This window comes from Sorex araneus, chromosome 5 (genome assembly GCF_027595985.1).
Source record: "Sorex araneus isolate mSorAra2 chromosome 5, mSorAra2.pri, whole genome shotgun sequence".
Lineage (NCBI taxonomy): Eukaryota > Metazoa > Chordata > Mammalia > Eulipotyphla > Soricidae > Sorex > Sorex araneus.
In genome coordinates, this window is record NC_073306.1 from 74,289,874 (window position 1) to 74,302,109 (window position 12,236).

At 35.5% G+C, this 12,236-nt stretch overlaps 1 protein-coding gene across 6 annotated transcripts in view; it reads right to left on the reverse strand.

Moving 5' to 3' along the window:
• COL24A1 (collagen type XXIV alpha 1 chain) overlaps positions 1–12,236 on the reverse strand; it is a 294,562-nt gene that overhangs the window by 188,532 nt on the left and 93,794 nt on the right. For all 6 annotated transcript variants that reach the window (XR_008630306.1, XM_055140321.1, XM_055140322.1 and 3 more), the window contains exons 16-20: positions 9,228–9,281; positions 9,108–9,152; positions 8,811–8,864; positions 8,156–8,209; positions 2,227–2,280 (exon numbers count right to left, since the gene is read on the reverse strand). Coding sequence is in view for 5 of the 6 variants with exons in the window: in XM_055140321.1 (XP_054996296.1) it covers positions 2,227–2,280; positions 8,156–8,209; positions 8,811–8,864; positions 9,108–9,152; positions 9,228–9,281 (261 nt within the window). In the remaining variant the exon portion in view is untranslated. The remainder of the gene's footprint in view (positions 1–2,226; positions 2,281–8,155; positions 8,210–8,810; positions 8,865–9,107; positions 9,153–9,227; positions 9,282–12,236) is intronic.

Sequence of the window (12,236 nt, forward strand, 5' to 3'; positions counted from 1 at the left end):
GCACTGCCACAAGTGATCTTTGAATGCAGAGCCAGGAGTAAACCCTGAGTACTACTCAGTGTGACCCAAGCACCCAAAAACCCAAAATATACTTTATAACAATAATATGGTTATGGAGATTCTGACATGCAAGAGAGAACTGACCTCATCTTTCATACTTAGTATTGTGTTCATTGAACAGGATAAGCCAGAGAAGCCTGGTAAGACTGCACTGATCCAGAGCATAAGGAATATGAAATATGGAATAAGGAATAAAAAACCTAGAGTCTAATATACTCTATAATTAAGAAGAAGGGACAGTGGGCTTCTTTAGATCTTGGAAGAAAAACATTCCACACCTAGAAATACAGTGAAATCTGGCATCATTGTTTGAAGCCTGGAACATGAAAGGGTGATATCCTAAGTCTAGGGTTTAGTACAGTTAAGCTTGGCACTCGTAACTTAAACATAGAAGACCTGATATTCAGACATTTAATACAGAAGACCTTATAGTTTTGGAAGTGTCAAAAAAGAACATGCAATTATGAACTTAATGGTAAGCTCCAGTGACAGAATCCAGCAGTGCCCCAAGATTCTGCAGGAAGGCCTTGCATACTTTGACTTCAGAATATGAAAGTAAATGTAAATTGTTCTTACTCCAGCAAAATACATGGTCTTTGAGAAAAATAGCTTATGTCATTTGATTCTAACAGAGGCAGGCTGCTTGAAAGAGGGAATAAAGTAGCACCACCTCTGGAACTTCCTATTGTATCCTGGGTTCTACTGGAAGTATCAATAAAATAAATAATTCAGATGGACCTAAATAGCAGTTCACTATAAGATAAACAAGTAATAAAAAATAAAAAATAAAAAACTGATAAAAATAATATAACTAGGACTGAATCCAAATAAAGTACAGGTTTTATCTTTAGTTACGTGGAAAAAAAGAACACAGAGAGAGAAAGAATGAACACTGGGCCTTGTTTTTGTGGTATAGAAATAAAAACCAAGACAATGCTTTGAATATCATGAGAAATCATAAAATGTCAAAGTCCTTAATGAAAAAAAGAAGAATTAAAGGAAGATGAAATAAAATGTAAAGATATGACCTACATATTCTTTTCTCTAAAAGATCCAGTTATGTTGATAAGTACGAAGTTTACAAAATCTTAGCACACATACATTTTTAACTAAACTTACAATAGAATAATTTATGTCCATAATAAAAAAGATAAAAAGAAAAATTAACCTCTGGATCCTCAGTATGAAAATAACAGGTAAAAGAAATTCATCCCAGAAAGTTTTTGACATTCAGTTTTCATATTCAATTCATTTTGATTTTGTCATTTATCTCAGAATTTTACATCAGTATATTACTGTTCCTATCCCCTCTTGTTAAAACAAATAGATATGATGGATTCTAAGCTATCAGTATCCAAAATGTTTTAAAATTAGGCAATAAATAAGGAAGTGACTATTAAAATATTTGGCCCCAATCCTGAAAGACAGCTGCAGAGAAAGAAGTTGATCTTTGGCTTACAGAATGGGAAAACCTCAGTAGGACAATTCCTAGAAATTTGGCCTACTGTTCTAATGCTGGGGACTTTATGACTTAAGCCAAATTCACTTTCTCAGCTTGACTGCTCCATCTATGACTCTGGCCTAGATATGCAAACATACTTAAACATATGGGTTTATATTTTTGAACTAGAGTGTGCTTTAAGAGTTTTATCTCCTTCTGGTATATCTTTGACTAATATAGTTACTTTAAAAATAAGCCTCAAAATCTCAGTCTCATAAGCTTAGGTTCTATGTAGTCTTGCAGGATAAAAAGTGTAAAGCATTATAGCCAAGTCAAAATTGTCAAGAATATGCAAATTTGCTATATGTATTCAATTGTATTTGCTCTAGAATGAAATCTAAATCATATAAACAGAGAAAAAATTATAAATATGTCACATTAAAAATTTAGACTAGTCTAGACCCTGAAATTTAACTTTGAGCCCCAAGTATGCGTTTTTAATAGGTTTTTACCAAAATGAAGTAAAACAATTATGATCAAATCAGTGCTATAATGGGACAATATCTTGAATTCCTATCACATACCCCTACATAACAGTATAACATTTAGTATGAAGCATTTACTAAGGTTTTAAATGAAATACTTCTTAAACTATGTACAAATATGTTTTATCAAATAAAATTATTTTTTAATTTCAAATTTATCATAATTTTACTCAATTTTACCTCTGGTCCTGGAGGCCCAGATGGTCCATGAGGTCCTGGATCACCTGCCTGACCCTGAAATGGGGGTACAGTCAAAGTATTAACATTGCATCAATATATTTTAGCTTTAGAAGGAAACATACATGGTAAGTAAATGCAAAGGTATGATGACTTACCAGTAAACAACTCACAGTACAGTATGCTAAACAGAGTTATAGTGATGTTTTTAAAAGACTTAATTTGTAATCATACCACTATGGAATACTTATTTGAATTAAATGTTCCAGTACATGATTCACATTTATTTACTTGCAAGTATATAATCAATATTTACTTGTGAATGTCAGAGAAACACAGATGAGTTAAATGCTCAATCAAGTCTAAAGTAGCTTGTGTGGGAGTCTTCTAGAGGAAAAAGATCATAAAATACAGTTCAAAAAAGAACTACAAGATCAGAACTATTTTCATAAATAAACAGTCCTAGGACTGCTCCTATTAATCTCTCCTTTGATACTTTGAGTGGTCTTTTTCACTAGTTAGGAATGATCTAGGTTTGAAGCTGGAGTGATAGCACAGTCAATAGTGCGTTTGCCTTGCACATGGCCAACCAGAGTTCATTCTGCAGCATCCCATATAGTCCCCTGAGGACAGCCAGGAGTAATTCCTGAGTGCAGAATCAGGAGTAACCCCTGAGCATCTCCAGGTGTAACCCGAAAAGCACGAGCACACACACACACACACACACACACACACACACACACAAGAATTATTTGGGAGCGATAACATAGCGGTAGGGCGTTCGCCTTGCACGCGTCTGACCCAGTTTGATTCCTCCGCCCCTCTTGGTGAGCCCGGCAAGCTACCGAGAGTATCGTACCCACACGGCAGAGCCTGGAAAGCTATCCGGCTGTATTGGATATGCCAAAAACAGTAACAATAAGTCTCACAGTGAGAGACGTTACTGGTGCCCGCTCAAACAAATGGATGAGCAACGGGGATGACATGACATGACATGACATGACTTCCTGGTGAAAATATTCTCTCATAAGTGAGTTAAAATACTTATTTGTAGTATATTTAAGCCTCATCAATAAAATAGGAGTAACCTAACATTTTCACGCTACTGAGATGCCAAAATGAGATCATATAGCTGGAGTGATAGCACAGCGGGTAGGGTGTTTGCTTTGCACGTGGCCAATCTGGGTTCAATCCCCGGCATCTCATATGGTCCCCCAAGCACCACCAGGAGTAATTCCTGGGTGCAGAGCCAGGAGTAACCCCTGAGCAACACTGGGTGTGACCCAAAAAGCAAAAAAAATTAAAATTAAAATAAAAAAATAGATGAGATCATATATAAAGTTCTAATATAGTGCCTCACATACAAAAAATACTCATTAAATGTCTACCAATTTTATAATTTAATCCTTCCCTTCACATCCTATTTACCCTCCTGGCTGATACTTAGAATTCCTAAGGTTTTAAAAAAATATTTATTTAAAATATTGAGTATCTAACAACAAGTCTCACAATGGAGACGTTACTGATGCCCGCTTGAGCAAATCAACGAGCAACGGGATGACAGTGACAGCGACGGTGATTGAGGATCTAATTTTATTATCTCTGAATAATAAAGACATTCAAATGACAACTTGAAATTAGGATGACATGCATGTCAGATGAGAGAGAAGTGGGCAGGAAGCCTGACACTTCAAAGGGAAGAGAACTATCCTGACATCCTGGTTTCCATGAGACAAGTAATTAAGTCAATTGTTTTTTCATACTAAATTTCTATTTGAGTTTCAAGTTTTATTTAAATAGACCTAATGGTTATAAAACTTCAAGACAGATCATAAGTGTATCCATATTCCTATAATCAGTTTCCCATATGCACTAAATCCTTTCTTTTACAGTGCCAGAGTATATCTGGTCATAAAACTGGACACAACTGAAAGTATTACAACAAAATATAAATAGAAGTAATATAATATTATTCAAAAGTTCATTTAAGTTCCCCTCTCCAAAATAATGGAAAACAAAAACCATGATTCATCATAACGAGTGTCTAGGGGAATCTTAAATTTTTTAAATAACAAGCACCTCTCAGACATAAGGTTCTCACTGGGGCCCTCTAGTGGCCAAATTCAAACAAGACCCCAAAGTACAAACTCTTTTAAGAGAAAAGGAAAAAAACAGCATAACATAGGATTTCACCCCCTCCCCCCTAAAACTGATCAAAATCAGGTATGCAGGTCTGGAGAAATAGTCAATGGACTGGGCACATGTTTTGTATGCAGTATCACTGGATTCGATCCCCAACACCACCTGGTTCCTACAAGCACCTCTGAGAGTGACCCCTCTGAGACAGTGTATTCAGTATATTCAGCAGGTACTTAAAAACATAAACAGATAAATTTTATTCATTTCTCACTTTGAAAAAATTTCAGGTTTCATAAATTTGGATATACACGTACCTATTTTTTAAAAAATAAAACAGAGCTTTCCCGAACTTCCAGAATTGAGTAAGGATTAAGAAAGCCACTACAAATAACAAACACCTAGTTTAAAAATAGAATGGATTTTCTGCATCCTCTGTCATGAGGATTTTCTGCATTCTCTGTCATGGGGAAAAATATTTCTCAACTGTTTTATAATGGCAGGGTTCTGTTTTCCTATTTTTTTTTTTTTAATACTGAGTGCTAAAACTTCCCTATTTCAGAATGGAACAAATTCCAGATCAGGGTATCTGGATTATTGGTCATCTGCACCAGTGGTTCAAAATAGCACCCAAAGATGCAGTGCTACTCTGGCCATACCTGCAGTTCTGGTGCTGGGGACCATCAGGGCCACCCAGGCAGTGCTTGGGGACTCCTGGGGTTATATCCAATAAAACTAAAGGGTCAATGAGGTGCCAAGGATCAAACCAGAGCGAGCATATACAAGACATGCATTCTAATTCCTATACCATCTCCTGATCCTGGACATGTTTATTTTATATTTAAAATACTCCTTATGTTGCAACTTCCACTTGAGAACACTCTTGGTAAACTAAATCTCTTACATAAGAGAAAACTAAGTGCAGGAGGTATAAGATGAGAAACACATTCTTAAGACTTTGATTTTCTTTCCATGATGGCAAACAGATGTTGCAGGTAGGCACTAACTTACCCACATATGACCCTGAGGGTCTCAGGAGTCCCTCTCAGTGATTCTGGGACACCCGGACCAGTCCCTTGCCAGGCAAGGATCTTAACCCCTGCACTATTTCTTTGGCCCTGAAAGTTCACTTCTTAAAATGATAACTGAATCTGCATAAAAAAATTTTCATGAAACAGGCATCTACTTTCATAGGAAGAAAGGGGGTTCTGGTTTACTTCTACAGTTTTCCTTCTATTAATAAGACATAAGTGATTAAAGTGAGAAACCAAAGAAAATACATCTCACAAATGTTACTTCACAAGTTTCTATCCTAGCTCTTACTCAAAGCATCTATTTCATATAAGAAACAACAGATATAAACTGTCTCCTACCAAAGTAATTTACAGTGGACTTCACAATTTTTTTTTTGGTAGAATCATAAAGATCAGTATAAAATGAGCAAGGAAAGCGTCTCTCTCCCTTTCTCATGCTCTTTACATCAGTGTCTGAAAAGAACAGAACAAGACTGTCTGGTGACTTCTTTCAAGAAATAAAACTGAAGAATTTTTATATAACATGTTAAAATGTACTTGGGGTCTTGATTTTCCTTCAACTAAGACTAAAGAAATATTAATAAGGATAATTACTAGGAGAGTAAAACATCAGAGTTGCAGAGCTTCAAGACACCTAAATCAGGATATCATCTGCCTCTCATTTTAAACACGAGAAACTGGAAACCATAGTGGTTAAATTATACAAGATCATAGAAAGTCAGGGTCAGACCTGGGACTGGAATCCAAGTAAGAGTAATGCATCAGAGAATAGAGTTGGTAGCTTTTATTATGTATTTTTGGTCTTAGAAAATGCTTTTATGCCATTACCTTTTATTGTTATCCAAGGTTAGGAATTTCACATTATGAAAAAAAAAGTTAGGGTCTATTGTCCAACCATTCTTAATTTTAGCAGTCTTGTTATATGGATTATATCAAGCCTGGAAAACAAAAGTTTTTCAAGCCCAAAACCGTAAGTTTTTAAATTTGCTTTATGGTATATTACCATGCCCCCTTATTTATATACTTTGAACTTTGAATCAATCTTAGGAGACAAGTCTGGGTCTAAGGCTCACTAGGTTTACCCTGAGATCATAGTAAAAACATGGTAAAAGGAAAATTCACCATCAATATGACTTCAGACAAACAGATGCTGAAAATATTTTTAATAACTCTTTAGAGTCTAAATACTCTAAATGCTAGAATTCCTTATATATTAATGAATATATATATAATAATTTAAAATTTAATAATGCTTTTTCTTTAGAAGGAACAAATAGTCCTGAGATGGGAGGATGATGGAATGAATGGAAACATAATGAACTGCACAAGAAACCAACACTGCTATTCAATGCATATTTTGCTACATCAACACACTAAAATATTTCATAAACTGCACAAGAATCTAACAATTTTATTCAATGCATATTTTGTCACATTAACAAATTATAATATTCCATCCAATATTTCTGCCTATAATCAACTTCATCTTCATATAGTTGTTATGCAATATTAAAATCCTAAACAACCTTAAAATACTAAGTTCTTTAAAATGTCAGTATAATTGCTAAGTGCATGATGTCTGACATATATAATAACCTAGGTTTTTCTCAGGTGATCGGCAACTAACTATGGTATCTTATGCAAATTATTTAATGCTCAGCATTTCAGCATCTTTACTGTAAAACAGGAATAATGGTAACACTAATTTCATGGGACTATTATAAAGATTAAGTTTTAGACCAGCATATGGCAATTTGAAAACAAAATAATTTTTGCCTATGTTAATTATTATAATTTTGACGCTGAATAAATCTTTAGTGCATTTTAATAATTAATGGTTTTAATTATTCCATGGGGCTGGAGCGATAGCACAATGGTTGGGCATTTGCCTTTCACCCGGCTGACCTGTGTTCAATTCCTCTGCTCCTCTCGGAGAGCCCGGCAAGCTACTAAGAGTATGGAGCCCGCACGGCAGAGCCTGGCAAGCTACCCGTGCGTATTGGATATGCCAAAAACAGTAACAATAAGTCTCTCAATGAGAGACGTTAATGGTGCCCGCTTGAACAGTGATTATTCCATGATTTTCTTTTTCTAATTTATTGAGTTTTATGGACTGGAGTGATAGCACAGCGGGTAAGGCATTTGCCTTGCGTACTGTCAAACCGGGTTTAATTCCTCCGTCCCTCTCTGAGAGCCAGGCAAGCTATCGAGAGTATTCTGCCCGCTTGGCAGAGCCTGGCAAGCTACCCGTGGTGTATTCGATATGCCAAAAAACAGTAACAAGTCTCAAAATGGAGACATTACTGGTTTCCACTCAAGCAAATCGATGAACAATGGGACGACAGTGCTACAGTGCTAAAGTGAGTTTTATGATAACTATAGCATAAGGTTTGCTTTTTTTTCTCAACTCATCAATATAGCTAATGAAAAGTAAGAAATTAGAATAGTTCTTATCTTTGGGACCACAATAGAGTATGACTGAACAATTTTTCTACTGATTGACTTGTTAATAAAAATAGATATTTGGAAAAATAAGTCATTTGCTTTAACCTGGAAAGAAGGGAAGAGTGAAAGAAGGGTGGCTTAGTAATCTGTGGAATGAGAGCTGAAAATGTAAGATGTAGCTATAGTCTGAAACTCAAGAGGGGAAACATCAGACTGACTATATGCATTACATGTAGTACTAACGCAACAAGTATCGTGACTCATGCCATGATTTCCACTCCATAGATTAGAAAAAACAAGCATTAAGTAAAACCTACTGAAGGTCCTTGCTTTCCTCTCATCCCTGGCAGTCCTGGAAAACCAACAGCACCCTACAAGAAGGCAATAATAGAGAAGATGGAAAAGTTATACCATAAAGGGCAGGCAAAGCTCTATTTACAAGCTACTAAAATACATCCTAAAATTATTGAGAACAATATTTCAGACATGACCTGTAGCATCCTAACAAAATGCAAGGTAAAAGCCAAGACCTAGAATTAGTAAGTAGTTAAGAGAGCATGACAGAACAATTTTCTAACAATTGTTTTAATAAAATTGATACCTGAAAAAGCAAAAATATTATTTCAGATGCTTTATACGTTGTGACTTAAAAATTCATTGAATTTAAATACTATCAATCATATGCAAACTAATATTTCTAGGAATCACAGAATCACCAGGGCTGAGGCCTACTGAAGGCCAAAAGGTTCAATCGATGCTGCCACATAATCCTCTGAGCATGTTGCAAGCAACCCTGGAGCAATGAAACCGGAGTACTCCTTGAGCACTTCCAGCTGTGACCCCCGAGCCCAGAAAAATAGAAAAATAATGAGTGTTCATTTATTTGTGTAAGTTATACCTTGTGAAGGTATAAGAACTTATGCCTTTGCAAGTCACTTTCATATTTATACAAAATTAATGGCCAAAAGTTACCTTATCTCCGGGATACCCTAGTTCTCCGGGCTCCCCTGCAATTCCTTGTTCTCCCTAGAGACGATAATTTCAAACAAAGATTCTTAAGCAAAACAAACATGGAAATATTATGAGAAAGAAAAAAATACTATTTACAGGAGATTACTTTTCTATTTTGTCAAATTCATAGACTAGTGTAGGCCAATCATATAATAATCACTAAACCCCTTAAGAACCCCTTTGTAAATTTGCTGATTCAAAAGAAAACATTACTGTGGTAAGAAATTATCTCTATGATAATGTAAATATTTAAATCACCTTATCACCTTTGATTCCAGGTAGGCCCTTACTCCCTGAGAGACCCTAAAAAGAAAGTGACATTTTGTGAAATTGGAGTAAAATTAAAGGGAAATATCCATTATGCAAATAGAAACATACCATTGGCCCAGGAATTCCAGAAGGTCCAATTGGTCCAACAGCACCAATATCACCCTGAAAAGCAGTAAGGAAGACATAACTGAGCTTCTAATAGGATTAGAAAAAGACTATGACAAAGTCAACTAATCTAGAAGATTTATCTCACTAACTTTTCAAATAGTCGATTTTCTTTAACAATTTCCTGTCTGTCCCACATTCATGAATCACACCAACCTTTAGTGAGATTTACACTATTTGCTCACCCCCACTCATACTGGATTAGCCGAGAAGGCACATTCTTCCCTTCCTTTTAGCTCTTATTGCACTGACTGTAATGATATTCATTTAGAAGAATTTTTTCAAACAGGATAATGTATTAAAAAGAAGGCATTTACTATATCGTAATGTTCCCAGGAAGTATTTAATAAATGTGTGATTACCTGAGATATTCATTTTATTCATGTACTTAGCAAATTTTTATTAGGCCATTAATTACCATGTGACAAGTTTTCCAATACCATTATTTTATAATTCAAATCTTGCAGCAAGAAAAAAATATATCATAATTTTAAGGGAATAACTGAGTAATGAATAATATGCTCTACTCTTTAGGATTCCTTGTGTTCACTCATCATTTAACATTTATTAAGAAATGCACACAAAAGACATAGCATTAGTGTTGAAGAAACAAAGATGAACAAGACACAATTACTAACATGTAGCACTGTAGCACTATTGTCCTGTTGTTCATCAATTTGCTCCAGCAGGCATCAGACTTGTTACTGTTTTTGGCATATCAAATACACCAGGGGTAGCTTGCCAGGCTCAATCGTGTGGGCAGAATACTCTCGGTAGCTTGCCGGGCTCTCCGTGAGGGACGGAGGAATATAACCCGGGTCAGCCACATGCAAGGCAGACGCCCTACTCGCTGTGCTATCGCTTCTCTACCTTTTGGCTAAGATCAAGTGCAATTACCAATATAGAGATTTGAAATGTTCTAGTACAAGAATCCTTGAAACCACCATCATCCCCAGCAAATGAAAGATGTAGAAATATAGTTATATACATCTTAGAAGATAAAGGACAATAGAAACAATCAATATATTTATTTGAAATTAAATATTGAAAAATGGCATCTCTTGATGGTTTGGGGATCAGTTATAAATTTGACGTCGATGATGCCATCACTGTCCCTTTTCTCTTGCCATTTCTCTTTCCTGTTTATCATATCATCTTTCAGCCTCAAAGATCAAGTTTGGGGGCTTGAGCGATAGCACTGTGGGTAGGGTGTTTGCCTTGCATGCGGCTGACAGGGTTCGATTCCCAGCATCTCATATGGTGCTCTGAGCACTGCCAGAGTAATTCCTGAGTGCATGAGCCAGGAGTAATCCCAGTGCATCACCGGGTGTGATACAAAAAGCAAAAAACAAAAACAAAAACAAACCAAAGATCAGGTTCGTTTAATCTTTTTATGGTTCCCAAATGTTAAAGAATTTTTAATTTGGAACAATACCAAAAATGTCATACCTTTTTGTTATAGTCCAAATTCCTTTTTTGTTATTGCTTTTGTGCTACAACCACTGGTGCTTAGGGAGTACTCCTGGCTCTGTGCTCAGAGATAACTCCTAGCAGTGTTCACAGAACCATATATGGTGCCAGGGAACAAATCAAGATCAGCCAACATCCAAGGAAAATGCCTTATCCTCTGTACTGTCTCTATGGCCTCTATACAAATTTTGTAAATAGCATCCCAGACCCTCTCTATAAAACTTCCACCAACGCTTCTAGTTTCATTTCCTTCTATTTGCTCCTAGTAACCTATTGGTTTTCCTGACACCCAAATCCAGCAATCTGAACACAGTGCCTAATTTCCATTCTCTGAACATGTTCTTTTTTTTAATCTTAGCTATAAATATTTGAAGATATGGCTACCACTGCTAAAATTACTTTGTAGACTATGCTACATTTTCCCCTTTCTTCTTAGTTACTATGCTCTGTGAAAGTATAAGCATAATCTTCTAAATTGAGAAGAATAACTGTCACATGCTTTTAAATAAAGAATGGAATTTATAACAAAGAAAATAATTAAATTCTAAGAAAAACTTACAATGGGATTTTTAGAACTTGTTAGCATGAACTGGGACCCCCCAAGAAACATTCATGGGGACCCAAAATTTAAAAAAAGGATTTCCAGTGAACTTTACCTCCCAACAGAACATTTCTAATAGCCTACATTTATATAACACAACTTTCAGAATGGAAAACATGACAACTTTACTTTTGGGTGAGTCCTACAGTCTGTGAAACATAACTAAGATAAATTATTTTCAACATGTTTAATCCTGAAATAGATGGGACTACGAAAGTCAACGAGCAATAGTTTCCAATTTAATAAAAATATATGCAATATTAATCCATCATTAACAAATTCTGTCAATAGGAAATAATTATTCTTATAATTATAGTGGCTGGCTTATTTAAAGTTCATAAGTTTAAAACATGATGGCTTCAAAAATACATAAAATGTCTGTAAATCAAACATCAATAACTAAAGTATGGAAACAAGCCTAAACAACTTTTCTATAGGTGATGTAATATTCTTAACTTTATTTAGTGTATATATACATAGATTTTTTGTAATGTTAAATATTCAAACAAATAAATTTTATATTCACCATATTCTGTTTTTGTGTCACATCTGGCGATACTCAGGGATTATTACTCTTTATACACTTGGAATCTCTTCTGTTGGATGCTCAGGCGAGTATACTCCTAGCATATTCCTGGGATGCCAGGAATTGAACCTGGGTTGGCAACATTCAAGGCAAGTGCCTTACTGACTGTACCATGGCTCCAGCCCCTATTCTATTTTCCAGTGACTCACAAAAAACCCCTCACAGAATAGGTCATTGTTAGGAGATATAAAAACATACATACATTATGAAGACCTTAGAAAAATAGAGAATCAAAAAGTAAAGTGCTATTTGGCAGAGAAATTTCTAAGAAACATCATTCTGTGGCATGCCACAA